Source organism: Carassius auratus, unplaced genomic scaffold (assembly GCF_003368295.1).
Source record: "Carassius auratus strain Wakin unplaced genomic scaffold, ASM336829v1 scaf_tig00214021, whole genome shotgun sequence".
NCBI lineage: Eukaryota > Metazoa > Chordata > Actinopteri > Cypriniformes > Cyprinidae > Carassius > Carassius auratus.
Genome location: NW_020527496.1, coordinates 763,652 through 789,548, shown reverse-complemented (window position 1 = coordinate 789,548; position 25,897 = coordinate 763,652). Strand labels below are relative to the sequence as shown.

At 40.5% G+C, this 25,897-nt stretch overlaps 1 protein-coding gene across 2 annotated transcripts; it reads left to right on the top strand.

Annotated features, from left to right (window-relative positions):
• Positions 1-310: 310 nt before the first annotated feature.
• LOC113090780 (interferon-induced very large GTPase 1) lies at positions 311-25,702 on the top strand. 2 transcript variants are annotated; one of them, XM_026256370.1, is made up of 5 exons: positions 311-373; positions 8,390-8,479; positions 8,589-9,200; positions 9,439-9,506; positions 19,589-25,702. In XM_026256370.1, the coding sequence occupies exons 2-5, from the start codon at positions 8,476-8,478 to the stop codon at positions 24,338-24,340; spliced, it is 5,436 nt and encodes a 1,811-aa protein (XP_026112155.1). In that variant the 5' UTR covers positions 311-373; positions 8,390-8,475; the 3' UTR covers positions 24,341-25,702. The 2 variants fall into 2 exon arrangements, with proteins under 2 accessions (XP_026112155.1, XP_026112156.1); XM_026256371.1 differs by lacking the exon at positions 311-373 and adding an exon at positions 4,180-4,210.
• Positions 25,703-25,897: the final 195 nt, after the last annotated feature.

The window sequence follows — 25,897 nt, the reverse complement described above, 5'->3', positions numbered from 1 at the left end:
TTGAGATTATCACAAAATAAACACATATTGCCCTCATCATAAAATAACACTTGAGCGCACATCTCAGAGATGATTTGCAGAGAATAAATGACTGAGCATACTGTGGAAAGCACTTATAATGAGGTGATTTGTGTCCATTATGCGAATTATTAACTATGTCAATAATCTAGGTTCATCAGCATTCATTAGAATTGCTGTAGGCCTACACAACATGTTTTGTAATAGTATGCAATTACACAACAACTAAACAAATGCACCCACTTTATCAGAGGTCATGTGATTTGTAATAACACAGCCACTGCGTCTATATAAAAGCGAGCAGAGACCGCTATTTGGACCACTGGACCGATGACACAGAGACAATACACTGCAGGTTTGACTTTATGCTTAATAAGATCATTTTTGAATGTTTGTTTTTATTTAGCGTCTTAATGTAGGCCATTATAAGGAACAAAACATAAATATGAATGACTTTATTTAGTATATAGACATACATAGAATTAGTAAAATCTTTTAAATAACTTACTGTTACTGTAGCCTACATGGTTGTCCGATGGAAAATAGATAAAGATAATAGAACATAGAAACATATTATTGAGAGGTGTTTGCAGAAACTAACACACACACACACACAAAACAAGTCCGACTCCTGCAGACTAATGTGTGATTTATGTCGATAGATAGCACTGCTGATGACAGTGCGTTAAAATACAGCATTCTGTGTAGAGTTCAAACGAGTCGGATTCGCGTTGTGGAGCATATGATTCTATTAATTAGGTTTATGGACTGTATTGCTTGGTTCTGACTTAGTTGGGATCATCACGGGGCATCGGTAAGAATGCACAAAAGTCCAAAGTCCAATCACAGTTTTAATAGAAGGATCAAGCCATCAACATACTCAGGGTATTGCATGAACATTAAGGTTGTGTGAGTGTGGTTTCTATAATAAAACAGAAATATAAATAATCAGTTTACAGTAATAAATGATATACATTTTACTCAAAAGAATAGATGCGTGAGGATACATGACTATAAAATGTAACAATTGACTAAAAATAGACACGTGACTATCGTCTTATAACCATATCTTAATCAATCAATCAATCAATCACCTTTATTTATATAGTGCTTTAAACAAAATACATTGCGCCAAAGCACTGAACAACATTCATTTGGAAAACAGTGTCTCAATAATGCAAAATGATAGTTAAAGGCAGTTCATCATTGAATTCATTGATGTCATCTCTGTTCAGTTGAAATAGTGTCTGTTTTAATTTGCAATCAAGTCAACGATATCGCTGTAGATGAAGTGACCCCAACTAAGCAAGCCAGAGGCGACAGCGGCAAGGAACCGAAACTCCATCGGTGACAGAATGGAGAAAAAAACCTTGGGAGAAACCAGGCTCAGTTGGGGGGCCAGTTCTCCTCTGACCAGACGAAACCAGTAGTTCAATTCCAGGCTGCAGCAAAGTCAAGTTAATCGAGTGTAAACTTCACAATCCACATAAATATGGCTTAATAACATGTGTAAATTGTAGACACTAAAGTAAACATATGGAGAAATATGATTCGTTATGATTATTCACGTTACAGCGCGCATCGGAACACACGTGCAAAGATAATGCACACAGTCATACCGCTAACATTAGCCTCACGGGCCACCAAAAACACTCAACATCTGAACGTTTCAACCCATAATACAAAAAATAGCAATATAACAAGATTAAAGACAGTATGAGTGGAAATTAAACTTACTTTCAAAGTTACGCACACTCATCTATGGCTTGAATACACGCGAGCCCTCCACAGCCTTCAAACGAAACATAAGTTGCGTCAGACTCTGGGGGCGGGACTAAGTTGCGACTGTCAATCATTCACAACGCACCAATAAGAATTAACCTAGAGCCTTTTCAACAGATTCCAAAGATCGGAAAACTACCTTATATTCTTTCTACAGAGGCTTAATACGCTAGGGGGAATTGCCCAGAAATGAAAGGGGGGGTGAAATGCTATTTCATGCATACTGAGTTTTTTTACACTGTTAAAGAGTTGGATTCCCATGCTAAACATGGACAAAGTTTCAAAAATTAAGTTTTACGTTTGAAGGAGTATTTTTGTTCCCAAAATACTCCTTCCGGTTTGTCACAAGTTTCGGAAAGTTTTTTTTCGAGTATGGCTCTGTGTGACGTTAGATGGAGCGGAATTTCCTTATATGGGTCCTAAGCAAGGGGCAAGGAACTCGACCGGAAGTTGAAGTCGGGTGGGGGCTGCCATCTTTTAGCAGAACTTCACTTGCGTTAGCATTCCCATTGACTCCCATTCATTTTGGCGTCACTTTGACAGCGAATAACTTTACATCTGAGGCGTTTAAAGACTCTGTTTGTCCATTATTTATTTCTAAAGATACACGACAATATATAAAGGGCTCCATTACCTTCTATGTTACATTATGGCCCCGTAGAAACAGTTTTTGTAAAAATAGGCTAACGATTGCGTCATAACCACTCAGCTCTCGGTCGCATTACCGTACAGACAGGAGGAGAAGCTTGCAGGCAATTAACTTAATATGGCGTACTGGCGTTACATTTTAAAATACTATACAAAATAATTAATCAGAATACTTACTCCTGCTCACTCACGACAAAGACATCCCCGCTCAAGCTCGCCGTCTCTGCAAGATTAAAGATGGCAGTTTGCACGCACAGCCACTTAGAAGATTTACATCTGTCAGACAGGTTGCTGACGTCGTCAAGCTTCGTTTGAGTCTGCGCGTCAGAAACGGAATTGCTAAAAAACGCTAAAACTGGGCTTCATTTGTCTCAATTGAGTTCCAATGGGGTCGCTGTGTCCATTTCTTTTACTGTCTATGGTCCTAAGGCACTTCTGCCGGAAAAGCGCGCGCTCCCGTATAGCAAGGCTGAGCAGCACAGATATTTCACTGATCAGAGCGATTCACTGATCAGAGCGAGAGCGTCGCGAAAAGTCACAAAAGAAGTGTGTTTTTGGTTGCCAGGGCAAGACAACCCTGAACAGATTACAAAAAAAAAAAGCATTAAGGGACCAGTGGATGGAGTTTATTTTTACAGAGCATCTAAGGAGTTGTGCAAGTGTTTTTGTTTGTTCCCTGCATTTCGAAGATGCTTGTTCACAAGGCCCAGTTTGACGACGGATTTGCGTATCGTTTATTTCTTAAGGATGATGCAATCCCAACGAAAAAGGGTCACGATCGTGTGTTGGAACCGCAGGCGGTGAGTAAAACCATAGACAGTAAAAGAAATGGACACAGCGACCCCATTGGAACTCAATTGAGACAAATGAAGCCCAGTTTTAGCGTTTTTTAGCACTTCCGTTTCTGACGCGCAGACTCAAACGAAGCTTGAAGACGTCAGCAACCTGTCTGACAGATGTAAATCTTCTAAGTGGCTGTGCGTGCAAACTGCCATCGTTAATCTTGCAGAGACGGCGAGCTTGAGCAGGGAGTTCTTTGTCGTGAGTGAGCAGGAGTAAGTATTCGGATTAATTATTGTGTATAGTATTTTAAAATGTAACGCCAGTACGCCATATTAAGTTAATTGCCTGCGAGCTTCTCCTCCTGTCTGTACGGTAATGCGACAGAGAGCCGAGTGGTTATGACGCAATCGTTAGCCTATTTTTTACAAAAACTGTTTATACAGGGCCATAATGTAACATAGAAGGTAATGGAGCCCTTTATACATTGTCGTGTATCTTTAGAAATAAATAATGGACAAACAGAGTCTTTAAACGCCTCAGATGTAAAGTTATTCGCTGTCAAAGTGACGCCAAAATGAATGGGAGTCAATGGGAATGCTAACGCAAGTGAAGTTCTGCTAAAAGATGGCAGCCCCCACCCGACTTCAACTTCCGGTAGAGTTCCTTTCCCCTTGAGTAAAACAGCTTCAAATATCTCTGCCTCCTTGTTAGTGCTTCCGCCTCCCCGAGACACGGGTTCGAGCCCCGCTCGGAGCGAGTTGTTGCTGTTGCTGCTTTCGTTCAGTTTCAGCCTCTGGATCTGATTCTGGAGCATAAATAAACGGCTGAATCTGACTGTTAGCCATGGTTTGTTTTGAATGATGTTTTTTTTTCACAGCTTCCACATGCTCTCAACGCAAAAGCCTACTCGCGCTCGTGATTCTTTAGCTCCGCCCACACGTCACGCCTCCAGCCAGTCGTGTTTTTCCGGGAAAAATCGGTACAGACCAGAGGGGTTACCAGGATGTCATGTTTGGGGGGGCATTTGGCTTTTTTGGGGGGGCAACATAAACAACTGAAAAAATCGGCGTAAAAAAATCTTTAGCCTACTACACACAATCTGTTTTAGTGCATATCTTTTTCTAAGCCAGGAACCCACAGATAGGTACAGGGCCCCTATTAGACTATAGGGCTGTCACATAAAAGTTAGTTAAACCCGGTCAACATTAATAATATGATGATGATATTATTATTATTATTCACATATTCATATATAGAACAGATCACAGTGATTGCCTGATGATGAGTGACAGGTGTTTGCTTGTGAGAAGACTTGCTACACGAGTAGGATTTTTTTTAAATGAATCTGAAGTCAGGTTTGTATAGACAAGAGGTAAATTAATTTGTTTCTTCTAAGCTGTTCCAGACATAGGTGCTACCATAAATTCGCCAGTTAGCCTCTAAGTTTCTTTGTGAATGCGGCCCAAGGTAATAAAAAAAAAAAAAAAATGCATATGCTCATTTGAACAGTATGAGTATAGTATTTGAATGGTATTCTCTGGTTGTAAGTGGCTTTGGATAAAAGTGTTTGCTAAATGAATAAATGTAAACATGTAGGCCTAGATAAAAGGGAACATATTAGGCTACAGGGGGTAAGGAGACTTAGAGAGTTGAAATAAAATATATTTTTGTGAAACTATAAGAATTTAATTTATAATCTCATTAGCAGAGGCAACATAAATGTTTTTAAATATGGTTTTATTTTTATTTTATTTGTTTATTTAATTTTATTTATTATTAGTGGTGCTTGACATAGGCAAATGTTATTATTATTTTACAGGGGTGTGGAATCTGTATGGGTTTTTTTTTTTTTTTTTTTTTTTTTTTTTTTTTTAGAAATCATGATTTTATCCTGATTCTTTGTCATGTTGGTTTTTCTATTTTGCAAGCTGTTTGAGCATCACAGCCAAACTAATTTCCCTATTATAAAGCATTTTAAGGTAACAAAATATGAAAAAGTATGGCAGATATTTAGGCCAAAGTGCATGGGTGAAGATAAAAATCTTTGTAATTATTTTATCTTTGTTATTAAAAAATGAGAACAAAGATACACATTAAAAATACAGATATAATACAAATAAAGTGTTTTATTTTCAGGTACAAGAAATGTAATTAGCAGGAGCATTAAAAATAATTAATGAACAAATATAAAAATAAAACACTATATACACTGATTCCTATTAAAGCAACTGTATTATTATTATTTTTTTTTTTCAGTCAAGAGTATTGAGTGATTTTTCTCTGTGGGTTTGGTGTTTTATTAACATTAAAGGAATAATTCACCCAAAAATTTTAATAGTGAAGAAAAAAGCCTGAATGAGTTTCTTTCTTCTGCTAAATATAAGCATTATTTTGAAGAAAACCAAACAGTTGCTGGTTCACAGTGACTTCCAGAGTATGTTTTACTACCATCAAAGTAAATGTGAACCAGAAATCGTTTGGTTACACAGATTCTACAAAATATCTTCTTTTGTGTTCAGCACAAGAAAGAAGTTAATATAGGTTTTGGAAAACATGTGAGTGTATAAACAATGACAGAAATTCAATTTTAGGGTGAACTGTCCCTTTAATTCACACGGCAGCATGTACTGCCTACTGTCCCTTTAAGACCTGCATGCATACAGACATGCATCCTCTTTCAGTTGTTTACTTTCATTTTAGACATATCCAACTTAGTCTATACATAAACCTTGTGATTCGACAGTATTAGCTCAGAACATAACTTAGAAATCAGGCACAGTTTGAAGGGCTTTTTCGTTTTCGTGCCGCACTTTGATTGTGCTTAGAAGAACCGAACGTCAGAAAAGCACACGAATGAAACTTTTAAATAAGCAATAAGGATTTAAAGCAGATGCAAATAATAATAATAATAATTTTGTGAATAAGTGCCGTATCCTGTTTGAGAAACTCTACCGCTGAGATAACACTTATGTTAATGTATTATAATAATTCTGTGGCGCCAGAACTGCAGCTGATAGAATGTGCGCTGCGGCACAATGCAACAATATTTCTTGAAAAGCAGATCGTGGAGACATTTTTATTGTCCACAACCAAAAATATTAATATACTATACTACCCTCGGCAGAAATTGAGGACAGGGGGCAGACGGGACCGCGAGGGCACTTTAGCGTTGGACCTCAAAGTCGTAGTCGCAAGTCGCAGAATTCTCTGACTTTCAAAAAACCCTGTTTCAGTCAAAATCACGATGTCTCGCTCTCAATGCACTTCGATCCCATACGCTGTTTTGGGGTGGCAACTGGAGTGGCTAAGCTCATTTGTGCCACCCTTGTGGACACGCCACTGCTCTAAGGCTCTGCCAGGTAAACATTTCATTGGCGTTCTATTCTCACATGATGCCCTTTTTCTGAGCCCGTAAGTCTGAAGCACGCGAGCACTATCAAACAGCGCCAAACTGGATTTTTGTTTGGTCAGACTCATCTGCTACTGATGGAAAAATATGCACAAAACAATCAACTTTTAAATGTTTATTTATCATCAGAGGGACAGTCCGTTTCTCGGGGAGGCAGGGCTTATCCTAGGGGAGGCACTGCCTCCCCCAGCCTCCCCCTAGACACGCCCCTGGTACAGACTATCTTTCTCTTATGAATATAATAAAACTAAAGACTTTTTGGAGTTATGAAGGAAGCAGTACTACTCTATATGTACTCAAGATTAACAGGATATTGAGTGAAAACGAGCATTTCACCCCCCCCCCCCCCCCCCCCCCGGCGTTTTTCAACTGCTTTACGATTTGTTGTAACCCACTGGTTTCTAGATTAAGCTTTTATGCAGTATGGTAAAGTGGATACTGATTGAAAAAATACATGATTTGTTCTGTATAAATACTTACTTCTCCTCCCTTCTGAAGTGCAGAATTATGTTATCAAAGATATTGATCCATATTAATGTAGGAGTTGAATTATAAATTCTGAAAGCATATATCCTCTAAAAGGAAATGTTGTGATTGTTTCGGAGCACACTCGGATATAGACATCTTTAAGGCTAACATTTTCATACTAACTGCCAAAAACTTCCGTTCTGTTACATTTGGGACTTTTGGGAACACTATAATGAAATTTGCTTTGGATATGTTAGCCTGAAGGTTATCTATTAGCTTGTGTGATCCATAACAATGAGATAAAAATTCATTTAGAAGATGCATTAAAAATGTACAATCTCTCTACCTCTCTTATTCATTTGGGTTGAATAAAGTCTGGTTTTATGTAAGTTCAACACAAACCATATCATGTACTATATCATTGGCTGTTCCTCATTTCACATCAAAACACACAGGGAATACAAATACCAAAATCTATATGCAAGTAAAAACATGGTGACTAAATAATCGAATGCATATTGCACATATTTGTGATGTACATGTGTCTTTTATATTGATGTACGATATAAATTCTGTAACTTATGTGTTGTAGATTGTTAACTTCTTACAACTGCAACCTGCAAAACAATCAAAATGACTGCACAAGAATGGGGCAATAACCTCTCCCCTCCAGAAAACTGTCAGATTGCAGCAATAACAGATGAACCAATCAATTGCAGATGGACAAAATCAAGTCCTGCATAATTTTTTTTTCTCATTCTCATTAGTCTCATTTGAGATGTACCTCGCCTCATCTAAAATTTAGATGAGAATAGGCAGCTGCAGTGAGAGAAGGTGTGAAATAAGTGCAGTAAAGATGGACAGTTCCCTGTTCACTCGACATTGCGTCAGTACCTGATGCCATGAGGAAACTCTGAGAAATATTGAAGCCTTATGGAAGCCAAAATTCGATCAGATACGCATAGAATATATATATATATATATATATATATATATATATATACATATATATATATATATATATATATATATATATACTTTTTATTTGCAAGATTTTTTTTTAAAATATGACAACAATAATATATCCCATACACCGTGCTGTCAGGGTATTTCCAAAAATTCACATAATTTCTACATAAAGAAACATGATATTAAAGGTGCAAAACCAAAAATGTTAGAAGACTTATGTACAGTATGGTTGTGTGAACCAATGAACATTAAGCTGTGTCATCAGCCAGTCATTTCCCCCTGTGCTTCTGATCATTTCATGATAATGAACAGTCTGGGAGCAACTCCAAAGCTGATGGGCCTGCAGTCTGAGTGGAGCACCTGATTCGTTGCTGATTGTTGCTCTGTCTCTCAACAATATGGGTAAAAAAAAAAACAAATCTATTTTTTTGTTACTGATATAATGTAAGACTTGTTCTTATTTTTTAGTGCATTGATGTGTTTTCAAGAACAATTATTTTGTTCATTTTAGATTGCAGATTTCCCAATCTAACCATTGTGACAACTGGAAACTCTGCAGCAGTCCAGTTTGGACAGGACAACATTCTCCTTGGAGAAGAACAACCAAATATTGAAAATGTACAAATATCCAGGATTGTTCCTCTACAGAGGAAAATATCAGAACACCACGTCACGGTGATCAACTTAACTGGCTTACATGAGACTGAACTTCACCTGGACCCTGCTAATGATATCATTGGTCAACTTGTGCATGAAAACAAAATCAACACTTTCATCTTTGTAGTGCGACTGGGTCAGTTAACAGATGCTGATAAGATGGGTCTTGAATGGCTTCAGAAAGTATTTGGTGAAGAAGTTCTTCAGTTTGGGATGATTCTCTTCACCTATGAAGCAGAAGAGGAGTGTGACACCATAACAGATGATCTGAAGAAAAACCCTTTATTAGAGCAACTGCTGGAGAAATGTGGAGGAAGATATCACACCTGTTCCAAGATCATGAACAACCAATATGAGATGAGAGAACTGATGAAGAAGATTGAGAATAAACGGCAGCACTACACTGAAGAGATGTACAACACCGCAAGAGAGAGAGAAGCCCTGCAAAATAATGAATGTCAAAGTGGTAAATTAGTAGATTTGTAGACTATAATCTAACCTTCTGATTTAGTATGATGTTATAGATATATTTGTTTAAAAAGATTAGCCTTGATATATCAGTTAAATATTTTCCAATTAGAATGAAAAACTCAAAGCTTTTTGATGAAATGTATATAACTGCTATTATATAGCAAAAAAAAAAAATCTAATAACTGTAGAATTCTTGAAAGTTAATCTGGGTTTTTGTTTGTTTGTTTCAAAAGATGAACCTGCAATCAATAAGGACATCATGGATCCCACCACAACAACAGAAACAGAAGAAAAACACAAAGTAAGAGCTGAGTTTTGTGTGCAAATATAATAGCTGATTATTATTATTTGCTTGATAGTTACATCCTCAAATTACTCAGTGGTTTTATTGGGATTATGTGAACATTATATTATCCTGATGACAAGGAAAGTTAAGACGCAATTTGGAACAAATTTACCTAAATACAGGGGAGCACAAGCCTAATTTCAGTCTCAGATCGTGAGTCAAAAGCTTTAAACTAGCTTCTGAGCAAATTTGGTCCCGAGTAAGTCAGTTTCCAGAAAATTGAATATTGAAGGATACAATACAACCTCAGTACCTGAAGTTGATAAAATTCAATCAAGTTGAACAGCTCTCTCTTCATGTTGTAAATAAAGGATCAACAAAAGCATTTGATAAAAAGCTGATGTTTTTAGTTTAATTAAAGGGTTAGTTCACCCAAAAAACGAAAATTAGGCTGCGTTTTACACATCCCCAAGGCATCCTAGGTGTATATGACTTTCTTCTTTCAGACGAATCCAGTCAAAGTTATATAAAAAAATTGTCTTTGATCTTTCAAACTCTATCATTGGAGTCAGCGGGGTAATGCATTGCATCAGACCAAAAGAAGATAAATAAAAAGTGCCATTAAAAAAAAAATCGATCCGTTTTTGTAAGAAAAATATCCATATTCAAAACATAATAATCACTTTTATCTAGCTTGCGCTCTGAAAAACGGTGGTGGTTGGGATTAAGATGCAACCTTATTTTCATTTTTGGGTGACTAACCCTTTAAGACTTGTATTCTGTAATATGATTACATTCTTCCTGATTACACACTGTCAGAAAACACTGTCATTATATGTCATGTTCACATAGGGGTATAACAATTACCTGTTTGACGATAAATCATGATACAATTTCCCACAGTTAGTATTACCGTTTCATATTTTTATTGTCATTAAAGCAGTATTAGATTACTGCGATTTGAACAACTGGCAATAAATGAATACTGTCGAGTAGGTTTGGGAATCGTAAGAAGTTTTGAGGTTCTGGTTCCACTTAACGGTTCTGGTTCTGATTCCGGTTCCAATAATGCTAGTCGAACAATCAGCATATGCATTAAAATAAATATTTTCTATCACTTGTTTATCACTCTTGAAATGACCTGTATACTAAATAATCTAACCCTCATAACAATAGCAGTCTATTTATTTAGTGGTCCAATTTTAAGCCAGTATGTATATTAATGACAATATGGGACAAATATAATGTAATTTAGTGACGGCAGGTGCAGCAGCCGGATATCATCCGTTAGATGTACAGTCAGACAAAACGATGTGCAGTTATTAAAGGCGCGAGTGCACATACAGTCTTGGGAAACAATGTGTTCGGGAATTAAATACGGGACAGCGCAACGAGTCTGTGGAATGGTGCCCAAAGTGCCCTTTTGTCAAAGCAAAATTTTTTCATTTTTTTTTTTTTTGTCATAACGTACCCTTTTGTGAATGCCTGCCCATGCCCAATCTAAATTTTAGTAAAATTTCTGAATAATAATTTAGCCGTCAATAAGATGACCCACATGATGACCTTTCACCTAACGACGACCGGGAAGATTCGTCACGCCGCGCGCGCATTTTTTAATTGCTAGAGGATATTTTCAACACCGCAGAAGCTGGTAAGTTGTGTTTCATTCTCAGCGAAGTGATTTTGATATTTATTTACTTATTATTATTTTACAAGCACGACGTGATGTGAGAACATGCAGATATGTTGCAGAGTGTAGCTGTAGTGTAGAAGTAACGTTAGCGTGCTGTTTGAGGGAGAATCGTTTCACAGGCATCGAGGGCAGAGGCGTCATGCCCATGTTCTGGGCAAAGTGGATTTTAAATGCAGCTTCCAAATTCAATGCTAAATTCAAATCTGTGTTCGCTGGCTGGCGCTGAGCCAGAGACAGACGCGTTCGTATAACGCTTCATGATGATAACCAATCAGAAACGATTCTGTTGCGCTTATAAATGCAATGGCCAATCAGAGACGTGCAGAAGAGTCGTCACTGAAACGCGGTGTTTTGTTCACTTGCTCGCTGACTGAATTCTTTAGCGAATTCTCTCATCAGAAACAACAAAAGTGCAGATGTGCATAATGTAATGTAAAGTGCTTCAGTGATTTTAATGGGAGTTTTTGAGAGTCCCTGAACTCTGGCTAGACTGAATGAAAATGTTCTTTGATAATGTAAATGTTTTTTACTCTGTAAAATGAAAGTGTTAAAATGAGTATCTTACAATATTGTTATTAAAATTTACATTAAATGCAAATTCAGTCATATTGAAAATATTATATGGCACTTAAGTAAAAAGTCGGGGTATTATGTGTAGTTAATAGATAACACTACTTTTCCATATATTGATTAAATAACAATCTATAAAGGTGCAAAACGGGTTTACTTACACATTTGAGAATCAAGATATTTCCTGATATATTAAGCATGTTTAGAATTGTTTTGAATAAAAAGAAAAAAATAAATAAAACATAATCCTATATCAGTTATACAGTGCTTTCGTAGCATGACTTATACCCCCCAATGTGCCCCCTCAAAAATCACGAATGCATGACGCCCCTGATCGAGGGGTCTGGTCTTTTTATGTTATTTGACTAAACTTTTATTATGTTACAGTATTTATTTATTTTTTAACACGCAGAGTGCCTTAAAAATAATTATCATAACACTGGTAGGCTTATTCAGATTTTCTCATTCTCTGAATTATCATTATGAAAATAAAAACAATTCAGAAAGGAATTAAAATATAATTATATTTTAAATGTGACACAAATATATATTTTTTCTACAATAGCAACAGTGTTTACGACAGCAAGACCACTTTAGCCTGTAAACTCAATAATATCTCTCTGGAAATAAATTTACAAATATCAATGTCAATAAAAAATTAATAATATACCTGACATCAAAGTGCAGTGTCAAGGAGATGAATAACACATGTAGCCTGTCATTTGTTAACATTGCAAAGGTGTTCAATTTTAGACAACAAGAACTACTACAGTAATAATAATATTAATCACTATATTCCAGTGTATCAGTTGTTTAATGTTTTGTATCAACATTTAAGGTGGACTTATTGATTAGGTGCAAGAGTAGTACTGATGGTTAAAATAATAGATTAATGCTGAAATAGTAAATTGAGCCTTGTTCCTAGATGGACAGAGAGTGGAAAGTAGTAGATCAGATGAGGAGATGGAGATAGAGGAAGAAAAGAGGAAAATGTAAGTGACAGAAAGAGAGCAGCAAGCCAGAAGACAGAGGCTGGTGAGAAAGAGGAAAATGTAGAGGCACAAGTGTTTTCTATAGTTTTTACTATAACAGCTGTTCTTAATTATTCTGTGGAACAGAGAAGAAAAAGGTATCAGGTTGGGACAATTTAATACATTTCAGTTTCTAATCCCAGAGTTATTATTAGGTGGAAAGAATTATTATTATTATTTTTTTACTTTTAAACTTAAAATTGTCTCTTCTAATCTGTTTCTTTTTCAAAAGTGCATCACAGCATTTGCTACCGTATCAATACATAATCATCCATATCGACACGGGAATCGACAAGGAATGCATCACAATATATTGCTGTATTTATATTTTGAACCACACTATTTAAACCTTGTTCCATGTGCCCCTTTTATACTTTGAGCACCTGCCCCTCCAAAGGTCTCTGCACGGCCCTGTTGGTTACTGTATTCTTTTAAGCTCTAAACAAGACATTTTTTATTGAATGCTAGACATCAAATTGTTGTTATTTTCATCTGAAAGAAGAACTTTTTTTCAGTAAGCTAGGCCCTATGTGTTCAGTATGCTTGTTTCAGTAAGCTATGTGTTTTCAAGGCTCCAAGGTTTTATTGAATGCTATCTCTATACAAGTGCAAAGTAATGCATTCTTAGTCAGTCTTTTATTTTGTAATTTTAAGAGCAATAAACATATATTGCAATGTTAAGGAATTCGTGTTTTTTTCATTCAGATATAAACCAACATGTATAAATTGTTAGTAGTCAATTAATGGGGAGATATTCGAAATCGAATCGGTCTGAAAAAATTAATCGTTAGATTAATCGATGCATCGAAAAAATAATCGCTAGATTAATCGTTTAAAAAATAATAGTTTATCCCAGCCCTAGTAGCTGCGGAGCTGTGTTTCTGATTAGTGGAGTGAGGTGCAGGAAATGGTGAACCAGGAGCGGAGTGATTTTTGAACAATTGGAGCGCAGCGGGGAGATTGTTGCCCCTTCACTTCGCTCACATACTCTGGTGTGAAATGTGAATTTAAATGTCCGTGTGTGAAGACGTTGCACAGCGCAAATTTGTGAATGAATGTTCCGAAGTGAGGTAAACTTCAACAGAGTAGGGAGCAAGGAACGCTGTATGTCAATATGAACACAGTTCATGCACAGAGCTCACTTCTAACGAGCTGATAATCTCAGGTGTGTTAACAAAGAGAGACCTTTGAAAAATGCAGAGCTTGGGGGCACGAAGACTGGAATTGAGAACTGCTGACCTAAAGAAAGTGCTCCAAATAGCAATTCTGTTCCCTTTCAGTCAGTCACTCTCGATGCCACGTCGGTGACCGACGAATATGGGATATCACTTCGATAGACCAATCTACTTTGAGTGTAAACTAAATGAGCCAATGCACATTGGCATGCAATTATTGCATCCAGCTGCCGCTGATCACTGCGTGAGTATAAGAGGGCAGCAGGTGCAATGCATACCAGCTTTTCGCTTCGGAGCCGAGCGTTAGTATCGCTCTGCTCAACTGTGGCCGGGCCTGTAGGCACTCGTCTGGTCTGACCGGCAGTGCCTATGTGGCTTGCGGGGAAGCTGCTTCCGCCTTACACGCTATGGCGTTACTGCAGGTGCACCAGGCTAAGGCACTGAAAGACCTGCACGAGGGTGGTCACGATCCAGCGCTTCTGGAAGAGCTCCGAACTGCCACTGACTTTGCGCTTCGAGCGATGAAGGTCACCGCGAGTTCGCTGGGTCATGCGATATCCACATTAGTGGTCCAGGAGCGCCATCTGTGGCTGGGTCTGGCAGACATGAGGGACATCAACAAAGTCCGGTTTCTCAATGCCCCTGTGTCCCAGACCGGCCTCTTCGGCAACGCAGTCGAGATCTTGGCCCAGCAAGTCTCGGCTGCCCAAAAGCAGACTGAGGCGATCCGACACATCCTGCCCTGGCGGGCAGCTGCTGCTATCTCCACCCACCCGCCGGCTGCAGTGCCCCAGCCTGCATCTTCTCCTGCTCACGCGTCGCATCTGCAGCACCCTCCAAGTGGTGCCGTTGAGCTGGGTGCAGGCAGGCTGCCCCTCCCGTCCTGGCCCCCGTCAAACTTGGCAGTGAGCAGAAGAGCAAGAGGCCCTGGGACGGGTGACCCAGAGAGAGGTAGCTGCTTTCTGGGGGATGGTGAAGGCACCTCTCCCTCCCCTGGAGGAGGGCCAGGCGGAGAATCTGGAGATCTCGACAGGAGAGTAGTTTCCTCCCTCTCTGGGTCCCAGGAGGGCATGGAGAGTTGCGGACGGCCAAGCACCGGACCTCACTCATCCTCCTCCTTCGCCAGATGGCAGCAGCGGGCGGTTCAAGAGGGTCAACAAAGGCCCTACTCACGCACCCTCTGCCAACCCGTGGAACCAGGTGAGCCCTGCACCTCACACTCGCACCACACTCCGGCCTGCTCACAAGCCGCCCGAGTTGGGTCCCTGTGTTCCACCTCGCTGCCCCACTGCGGGTACGGCTGTGGTTCTGCTGGTCCCACTTGTACGGTTCTTAGGCGCCTGGTCAGCGCTACCCAGCCCGTCTCACTGGCTTCTGCGAACCATCATCCTCGGCTATGCGATTCAGATTGCCCGGCTTCCCACCAAGCTCTGCGGTGTCCGCTACACTACAGTGAAAGCGTCCGATGCCCCTGTCTTGCGGAGAGAGATCGCAGTCCTACTGGCGAAGGCCGCGATAGAGCCGGTCCCTCCAGCCGATATGATGACGGGGCTTTACAGCCCGTACCTCATTTTACCCAAGAAAAGCGGTGGGTTAGGACCGATCTTGGATCTGTAGCCCTCCATCGGCTACAGTTCAAAATGTTGACACAGAAACGCATTTTCAGGTGCGTCCGTCCCCAAGATTGGTTTACAGCGATCGACCTGAAGGACGTGTACTTTCATGTGTCCATAATTCCGCGCCACAGACCTTTTCTGTGGTTTGCGTCCGAAGGACTAGCATATCAGTACAAGTTCCTGCCCTTCCGGCAGTTCCTGATACTAGCACAGTCTTGAGATCAGTTGTGCGAGCACTGGGATGTGGTGCTCCGGCTCCTGAGCCTGTTGGGCCTTCAGGTCAGCTGGGAAAAGAGCAAACTCTCGCCATTGCAGAGGATCTCTTTTCTCGGTATGAAGTTGGATTCGGTCGAACAGACAGCACGCCTCACAGATGAACGTGCGCGGTCGGTGCTAGCCTGCTTGAATACGTTCAAGAGCAGGACAGCGGTCACGCTGAAATTCTTTCAGAGGCTCCTGGGGCATATGGTGGCCACAGCGGCACTTACAACGCTCGGCCTATTACATATGAGACCGCTCCAGCACTGGCTTTATGGCCGAGTCCCGAGGTGGGCGTGGAAGCGCGGCACTCACCGGGTCCAAGTTACACCGGCCTGTCGCCAAACCCTCACTCCATGGTCAGATCTTGCGTTCCTCTGGGCAGGGGTGCCCCTAGAGCAGATCTCCCGGCATGCTGTGGTTTACACGCATGCCTCCACCACCGCCTGGGGGGCCACGTACAACGGGCATGGAGTCTCAGGGGTTTGGGTTGTTAGCAACTCAAAGGTCTCTTACGAGGCAAGCCTGTGCTGGTCCGATTGGACAACACTGCGACTGTTGCGTACATCAACCGCCAAGGTGGTCTGCGCTCTCGTCGCAACTCACCCGCCACCTCCTCCTTTGGAGTCAGAAGGTTCTGAGGCCACTTCGTGCTGTTCACATTCCAGGCCTGCTAAGTCGTACAGCCGACGAGCTGTCTTGAGCAATGCTCGCGGGAGAATGGCAACTCCATCCACTGACGGTCCAGCTGATTTGGAGGCGGTTCAGAGCCGCTCAGGTAGACCTGTTTGCTGCTCCAGAGACCTCTCACTGCCAGGTTTTCTACTACCTGACCGAGGGTACTCTCGGCATGGGTGCACTGGCACACAGCTGGCTGCGGGACCTACGCAAGTATGCGTTTGCCCCAGTGAGCCTTCTCGCACAGACATTGTGCAAAGTCCGGGAGGACGAGGAGCAAGTCTTGCTAGTAGCGCCATATTGGCCTACTCGGACCTGGTTCCCCGAACTAGTGCTCCTCTCGACAGCCCCTCCTTGGCCGGTTCCTCTGAGGAGGGATTTACTAACTCAGAGACGGGGCACCATTTGGCACCTGCGTCCAGACCTTTGGAAACTCCATGTTTGGTCCCTGGACGGGACGCGGAGGTTCTAGGTGACCTACCCCAAGAGGTAGTTAACACCATCACTTCGGCAAGAGCACCGTCTAAGAGACACACCTATGCCTTGAAATGGAACCTGTTCGTTGAGTGGTGTTGTTCTCGCCGAGAAGACCCCCGAAGATGCCCGATTGCGGTCGTGCTATCCTTTCTGCAGCAAGGGTTGGAGCGAAGGCTGTCTCCCTCCACCCTCAAAGTCCAGGTTGCCGCTATTGCTGCGTACCATGACCCCGTGAATGGGAAGTCTTTGGGTAAGCATGACCTCATCATCAGGTTCCTTAGAGGAGGAGGTAAAATCCATCCCGGCCCCCCTGTATACCCTCTTGGGACCTGTCTCTAGTGCTTAAATCACTACAGCAGGGCCCATTCGAGCCTTTGCATTCAGTTGAGCTAAAGTTTCTTTCATTGAAAACTCTGCTCCTGCTTGCACTGGCCTCCATCAAGAGGGTAGGGGACCTGCATGCATTTTCGGTCGAAGATTCGTGCCTAGAGTTCGGGCCAGCTGACTCCCAGGTAATCCTGAGGCCCCGGCCTGGCTACGTGCCCAAGGTTCCCACTACACCCTTCAAAGACCAAGTGGTGAACCTGCTTTGTCCCGTCCGAGCATTAAGGTGCTACGTGGACCGGACGCAAAGCTTCAGGACCTCAGACCAGCTCTTTGTCTGTTACGGAGGCCGGCAGAAGGGTAATGCGTCTCTAAGCAGAGGATGGCCCACTGGATTGTGGATGCCATAACCCTGGCTTATCAGGCTCAGGATGTGCCCTGCCCGTTCAGGTTGCAAACTCACTCAACTAGAAGTGTTGCGTCCTCCTGGGCGCTGGCTCATGGCGCCTCGCTGACAGATATTTGTAGAGCTGCGGGCTGGGCGACCCCTAACACATTTGCTAGGTTCTATAGCCTTCGTGTAGAGCCGGTATACTCCTGTGTTCTCACCTCAAACAGGTAGTGGCACTGAGAGGCCCCGGTTAGTGTCGGCTTGCTAAAACTAAAGCTCCAGAGTGTCCATACTGTAGACCCTGTTGAGATCCTCCATCACCCTAGGCAGCTGGACACGGCGGAACGTCCGGCGCCAGGCCTTCCTGATGAATCTGTGAGAACCATGGAAGGCTGGGTTCCATATTGAGACCTAAGCGGTACTCGTATGTGTATAGTCCATGGTATAGCCTTAGAGCCCGTGTTTCCCCGGCAGACTTCTGCCTTCCCAAGAGGGTTTTAATCACCTCAAATTTCTCTGTATACTCCTAAACGGATGCTTTATGTTTATTTGCCTCCGAGACCTCCTTCGGGAAGGATGGGGCTTCCACAGCGTCCCGGCTCCAAGCGGACCGGGTATGTTTTCCCAGTGTTATCCAATCTCACCCAGTGAGGTAGTGCTTTGACAATGTTGAGTGGAGCTACTTGTTCTGAGTCCCGGCCTACACCTAATAGGGGCGCAGGCGGCTCGCACAGGGCACTGGAAGGGGCAGCACCCATGGCGCTTTGATAGGGATCCCATATTCGTCGGTCACCGACGTGGCGTCGAGAGTGACCGACTGAAAGGGAACGTCTCGGTTACGTATGGTAACCCTCGTTCCCTGAAGGAGGGAACGGAGACGCCACGTCCCGTCGCCATGGTTGCTGTACCGCCCGGGTTCCCGGCTCGGCTCCTCAGCGAAAAACTGGTATGCATTGCACCTGGTGCCCTCTTATACTCACGCAGTGATCAGCGGCAGCTGGATGCAATAATTGCATGCCAATGTGCATTGGCTCGTTTAGTTTACACTCGAAGTAGATTGGTCTATCGAAGCGATATCCCATATTCGTCAGTCACCGACGTGGCGTCTCCGTTCCCTCCTCCAGGGAACGAGGGTTACCATACGTAACCGAGACGTTATTAAGCAATTATAATTTTGACTTATATTTTATCTTTATTTAAAGGCTAAAATGTGAGGTTTACATTTTTATTAAACTTTTTCAAAGCTTTATTTGAACATTTACATTAGATATCTCAATCGCTATTAAACTGTTGTCATTCAAGTTGTCATTTAAAATCCGGACATCATTGGTAATGTTATTGTTTTAGTGATTATGCAAACAAAAATTGTGTTGATTTTTAAATATAAAACTTGGTTAAGTGATTTATGTGTATGTACTTTTTTAACATCTCTAACAATACTGTGATAATACTGATAACCTTGATCATTTTGGTCACTTAATTTTAATCATGATAAGAAATTTTAATATTGTTACATTCCTATTCATATATAATTAAAGTTAGAAAGAAATTTGAGTTAAATGACTAACATTTTTAACAAGAACAAAATTATATGCCCAAAATGGAAGACTCAAAGTAAAAGATTTAATTTAGCATTAATGTATTTTTCCTGGTCTTGCATGAAATAATGACATATATATGAACTTTTTTTCAGTGTTGGTTTTCAGAAGGGATAATGAAAAATGAAACCTAAAAGCTGTGAATTCTACTTTTTAGAGTATTTTCTATAGAGCAGGCACAGATGATATACAGCTTGTAACATAGCAGTGTATTTTAAAGCAAACACTCTGCAAATTATCTTGCATATAAATAATTTAAAACAACATTGTGCCTTTTATTTCACAGATAACTGCTGAAGAGCAGACAACTGAAATTGAGGGACCATATGAGCATGGAGAAAAAGAAAAGCTTACAAGGTCAAAAGCACTCTTTCTCAGACTTCACCTTGACAAACATGACTACAAACTGACAGCCGCAGATGTTCTTCAGTTATCTGCACATTCGTTACAGTCCAATGAGTCTTGTGCTGAAGAGGATCTGATTCAGATGTTCATACACAAACTGCTGATGATGGACTATAAAGCAAGATGTATTAATGTTAAGACTGATGAGGAAGGTCACAGTGATTCATTTAAACAAGAAGCTGATTTTGATGATTTTTTTTTCGAATCAATTTCAGACCACAAATCGAGTAAAACTGATCCTATCCATCCAATGGATGTTCAGATGGCTGCGTTTCATTGTGCTGATAGTTTCCTGAAGCAGCTGATGGTGACTAAACTGTCTCAGTGTCAGTATGCTCTGCCTCTGCTTGTTCCTGATCCATTTACACAAGAGATTGAGTTTCCTCTCTGGACATTCAGACAAATCAACAAGAGCTGGAAAATGAAGGATGCAGACAATGAGATCATCAGTCATATCCAGCCGGTCTTCAAGGCACAAACTCCAATGGTGTCTTTCTTCAGGTTTGGCTCTGTTTCCTCATCCAAGTCTCAGCTGATGAGCAGTCTGATCAATGAGAAACACAACACGTTCTTCCACAGGAACTGCCCAGGAAGCAGCAGAGCCAGAGTCCTGATGGATGGAGTGGTGGAGATCACCTGGTTCTGCCCTGCTGGGAAAAACACGGATAAATTCAATGAATGCGTTGCATTCTGTAACCTCCACGGTGATGCAGCAGACAATGAGAAACAGCTACGGATTCTCACTGAAATGGCCTCAGTCAATGTTGTTCTTCTACCACAACTTCCTAGGAATGACAAAAGAATGAAACAAGTTGAAAAGCTCTTTAATGACTTAAAACCACTCATTTGTCTTTTTGATGAGAGGGATTCAGCTCTCACAGAGACACGGAGAGGAAAATACAAAATTGGTTTGAAAAACAGAAGCCAGTCAGATATATCTGAAGAACTCAGAAGAGCTATAAATTATTGTTTCTCATTATCATCTTCCACTTTCATTCTTGAAGATGTGTCCAAACTCTCAGACATCATAGTAGATGAGAAAAATAATGACGACTGCAGGAGCGGAAAAGAAGCAGCGCAGAAGATGATGGGATTACTCCGGAATAAAAAACTGTCTGAAATCAAAGAATCAGTTCTGCCCCATCAGGGGAAACTGTGGCATCAGTGGTGTCAGAAGAACAAAGAACTACATCGACCTCAACCTAATGAATTAGACACAGAGCAGAGTAAAAAAAAACGAGAACTGATGAAAATCCGTGAACAGCAGCATGAGTATGACATCAGTGAGTTTATAAAGATCTTCATTAAAGAAACAAACTCAGGTTCTGCAAAAAAGATGTTTTTCCTTAAATGGCTTGGAATCCTCATGGATGAAAATACCTCAGCTGACCTTTTTGGTCTTCATCACAAGTATAATGAACAGTGGTCAGCAGTATTAAAACTGAAAGAGAACAATGATAAATCTGAACAGTTTAAGACTGAACAAACTAAATTTGAGGGAATATCTGAGGAACTTCAAGCTGCAGCGTTTGGCTTGGAGCACATCATGAGGGAGATTGGCCAGATATATGAATCATGTATATCTGTGCAGAAGATCAAGGAAGGCCTGGAGTTTGAGATCTCTTCTATGCCGAGTCTTGCAGCAGAGATGATGATCTCTGGATTTCCACTGGAGCTGATGGATGGAGATGCTGGTCACGTTCCTGTGATCTGGATTACTGCTGTTCTAGATGAACTTATCAAGAAACTTGGAGACATGAGAGTCTTTGTGATATCAATTTTAGGAGTTCAGAGCTCTGGTAAATCCACCATGCTGAACGCCATGTTTGGACTGCAGTTTGCGGTCAGCGCTGGAAGGACCACCAGAGGAGCTTTTATGCAGCTGGTCAGAGTGTCAGACGAAATGAAAGCACATCTTAACTTAGACTATATTCTGGTTGTAGATACTGAAGGTCTTCGTAGTTCTGAAATGGCTGTAAGATCAACAAGACATCGTGACAATGAAATGGCCACATTTGTTGTTGGTCTTGCAAATTTAACACTGATCAACATCTTTGGAGAAAACCCAGCTGAGATGCAGGACATTCTTCAGATTGTTGTTCAGGCCTTCCTGAGGATGAAGAAGGTCACACTGAATCCCAGCTGTGTGTTTGTGCATCAGAACGTTTCAGACGTCACAGCTGGAGAGAAAAACATGGAAGGAAGGAGACGACTGCAGGAGACACTGGATAAGATGACCAAACTCGCTGCTAAAGAGGAAGTCTATGATGCAGAATGTTTCAGTGATGTCATTGAATTTGATATAAGGAATGATGTGAAGTACTTTGCTCAGCTCTGGGAGGGCAACCCACCCATGGCCCCAACAAACCCCAACTACTGTGAGAATATTCAGGAACTGAAGGAAACTATTATGTCTCATGCTCCTAAATCAGGCAGAATGAAGCTGATAGACTTAAAAGATCGCATTCGAGATCTTTGGGAGGCATTACTGGATGAACGATTTGTGTTCAGCTTTCAGAATTCTCTGGAGATCGCAGCATACAGGAAACTGGAGACAGAATACAACCAGTGGTCCTGGAAGCTTCGGAGTGCCATGCTGGAAATTGAGTACAAACTACACAACAAAATAGAAAATGAAGAAGTTGATGAGGTCAAGGAAAGTGATCTTAAAGTAGAACTGAAAGAGAAAAGTGAAGGAGTAAAAAGCTCAATGTCAGAATTCTTTGAGAAAGACACAGATGCTGGAATACTGATTCAATGGAAAAATAATTTTGAGATAAAGATCCAAGAGCTTCAAGAAACCATCATAAGAGAAACAAATAGGAAATTAAATGGGATGCTTCAGCGGCGAGACTTGAAGAAGAAGATTGATTCTCAGAGGACACATTATGAAAACACTCTCTTTGAAAAGAGCAAAGAACTTGCATTAAAACTCAAAGACCAGGCAAAAGATGAAGAAACACTGAAGAAAGAGTTTGATTTGTTTTGGACAGAGTGTGTGAAGAAGATCATCACAGACACTCCAATCAAAGACATTGACATACTGAGAGAAGTGAAACTACTCCTCGGTGACATCTATAAAAGTGCTCCTGTAGACCCCTGGAGGGAGGGCAGTGAGTGCAGGGATGTTTTTTCTCTGCAAAGTTATTCAGATTATGTACAATTAAAGAAATCCAGTGGATATACAAGACATTTAAAAAATGCCATTAATGCAGCTAAAAAGACATTTGGTAAGACTCTCTCTAAAGAGGATGAAATTCAAATAACAATCTTTGTCACAGATGTTGCCCAGCAAATAGACAAAAGGATCATGTCATTTAACATAGCAAAAATGGGCTTCAACGTCAGCTGCATTCAACAACTCGTAGATTATATCAAGGCAAGAGTAAGAGAACACCAAGAAGGGTCAGTCAGCTATGTGTTCAAGAATGAATTTTCCATCGACTTTATTTGCTCCATCTTTAAGAGAGCAAACAAAACATTCACTCAGCAACACAGACTATTTAGAGAAGCCAATGACCCGGTTCTCTTTTTGGAGAAGAAGAAAGAAGAGTATTACAGTATTTTCCAGAAACACCTCCAAGGAGCTGCATCGTCTGTCATTTTTGGTGAGATCTTGTGTCAGAAACTTAAAGAGCGCATTGAGCAGAGTGTCTACACAAAGTCTGCAAGAGATTTGATAGATGATATTATAAGAAAATGTAGATCATTAAATGGGAGCAGAATAAATCTGGAGAAACACATCCTGAAGTTTCTAGCAGAAAAGGAGAATTTTTCTGCATACATGGACTACATTAATTATCCAAGAGAGCACTTTGAGAATTTCATCAGAGATGAAGTCAGTGAATACATGACTCATAATTTCAGTGACAGTGTTTTGCCCAAGATGCAGAAGAACATTGAACTCCTGCAGAAGATGATCATGGATGCAGTACACAAATCTACTGAACATGTTCAAACAAACAGTGGAAATGTTGATTTGTGGTTGAAGACTTTCACACAGCAGCTCTCAGATGTTCTGATATTCTCTAAAAAAGACCTCATTGGAGTCAAACATGATGATGTTGATGATTTCAACCTTCTCAAAGAAGTGATAACAACAAAACTTCCTGCTCTAATGCCTGACACGAGCAAAGAGTCCAACACAGATACATTTTATGAAAAACTGGACCTCAAAGACAGACCGGATGAGATTCTGATTGACCAGTTCTGTCAGTGCTGTTGGGTTCAGTGTCCGTTCTGTAAAGCCACCTGCACTCAAACTGAAAACCATGATGGAGATCACTGTGTTCTTTCACACAGAATAACTGGAATCAATGGGCACTATTACTATGAAACTGATAAACTGTGTAGAGATTTTTGCACAGGAGCAGTGGCAAGTAATAAAAGTTTTAAATCATCAGGTAAGTGGATACCATATAAAGAATATAGAATAGCAAGAGAAGTTCATAATGACAGGATTTTGAGGCAGGTATTATTAGGACCTATTTGGGTGTACTGGAGGTGGTTTGTGCGCAGATTCCAAAAAGATCTGGAAAATTACTACGAGAAATCCTTTGTGGAGCAGAGGTTGTTCCAAATAATGCTGAAAGCCCACTCAAAAAATCTGGCAATTGGTAGTTTATGCATATAGGCCTTTTGGATATATTCGTTAGAAACACCCTGTTATATTTTTTTGGAAAAAATGTCCAAAACCTTCCAGAAATAGCAGGGTATAGAATTGTACTGCTCATTATACTGCTTTTCTTTTATGTTTTATTCTCCCACTATTGATTAATGTTTCTCCCACTATTGATTAGTGTGTCGGCTCTAACAACACAAATCAATTATCTTACCTCGAAGAATATCCATGAAAGTAACCATCCTAGACCCCCAATGTTAAAGTATGCAAGAAAACTTAAATTTCATGGGAGTACCTGAAACGCCACAAGAATACCCAGAAGATGCTATCAAAGGATTTTGGCACTCCTCTCTGAAACTCCTCATGACAACCATCAACACAATTACCTTCCACCGTTTCCCATTGGCCAAAAAAGATAAAGAACTAGTGAAAACCAAAAGAAAAAACTACAAGGTATCAAATTCGGGATGAGTAACCAGTTTACCCGAGAGATACAAGAACAATGAAAAAGACTAATCCCAATAATGAAGCAACAGTTGAATGAGGGAAAACGAACGAGTCTCAACATACAATATCGACAAACTGTATGTTAATGGGCAGCTTTACAGGAGCACTGACATTACTTGGATTTAAAATCTGAAAAGATCAGTTTGCCAACAATGAAAGGTGCATGAAGGAATGGTGGGGGAAAGGGAAAAAAGAATCAGAGTGTTACTCTATAAATAAATGATTCTTGTATACTCTACTAACTTCAACTAATAAGATAATAACTGACACAGAAGGACAGCATGTTATTGGTAATATTACAATTAGTAATAAAGATAACAAGCTAATGTTTATGGACCAAAAAATGACAATGGGAACTTTTTCCATACATTTCTCTCTTGTATCTAACTTATAACAATCTGCAGTAATTATAGGAGGAGACTTTAATTACAGTCATCAATCATGTATCAGACAAAATGAATAAACAAGATTAAACAAAAACATGGCATTCTTCATAAATCATATAATAATATATAATAGGTCATGGACTAACTAAGTGATACTGCATGATACAGTTGAATCTATTATCATCTCAGACCATGCACCACTTACTCTTAGCATTAACCTAAATAACGAAAGAACCATACACGTATGAACATATCATTACCTAAAGAGCAAGAATTCTATGAGTATTTCAGAAAAGAATGGGAATCTTTCCTTGAATTAAATGATACACTATATATCTGCAACAACACTCTGGGAGACAGCAAAGGTATTAATGAGATGAAAGATAATATCTCACTCCACATATAAGCAAAGGAAAGAAAAAAAAGAATTAAAAAGGGAACTTGAGGAGAAGTTGAAAAAATACACCATGAGCGCACTCAAGATGGACAGATAATAACTGAGATAAACCAAATAAACAATCAACTTGACAATGTTTTATCCAAAAAAATTTAATTTCAAAAACAACGCTTCATGTAAAAATATTTTGAGCATAACGATAAAACCGAAAATTATTTAGCTAATCTGCTTAAAAGAAATAAGGAAAAAAACATTATAACTGTCATTTACAGGTCCTTC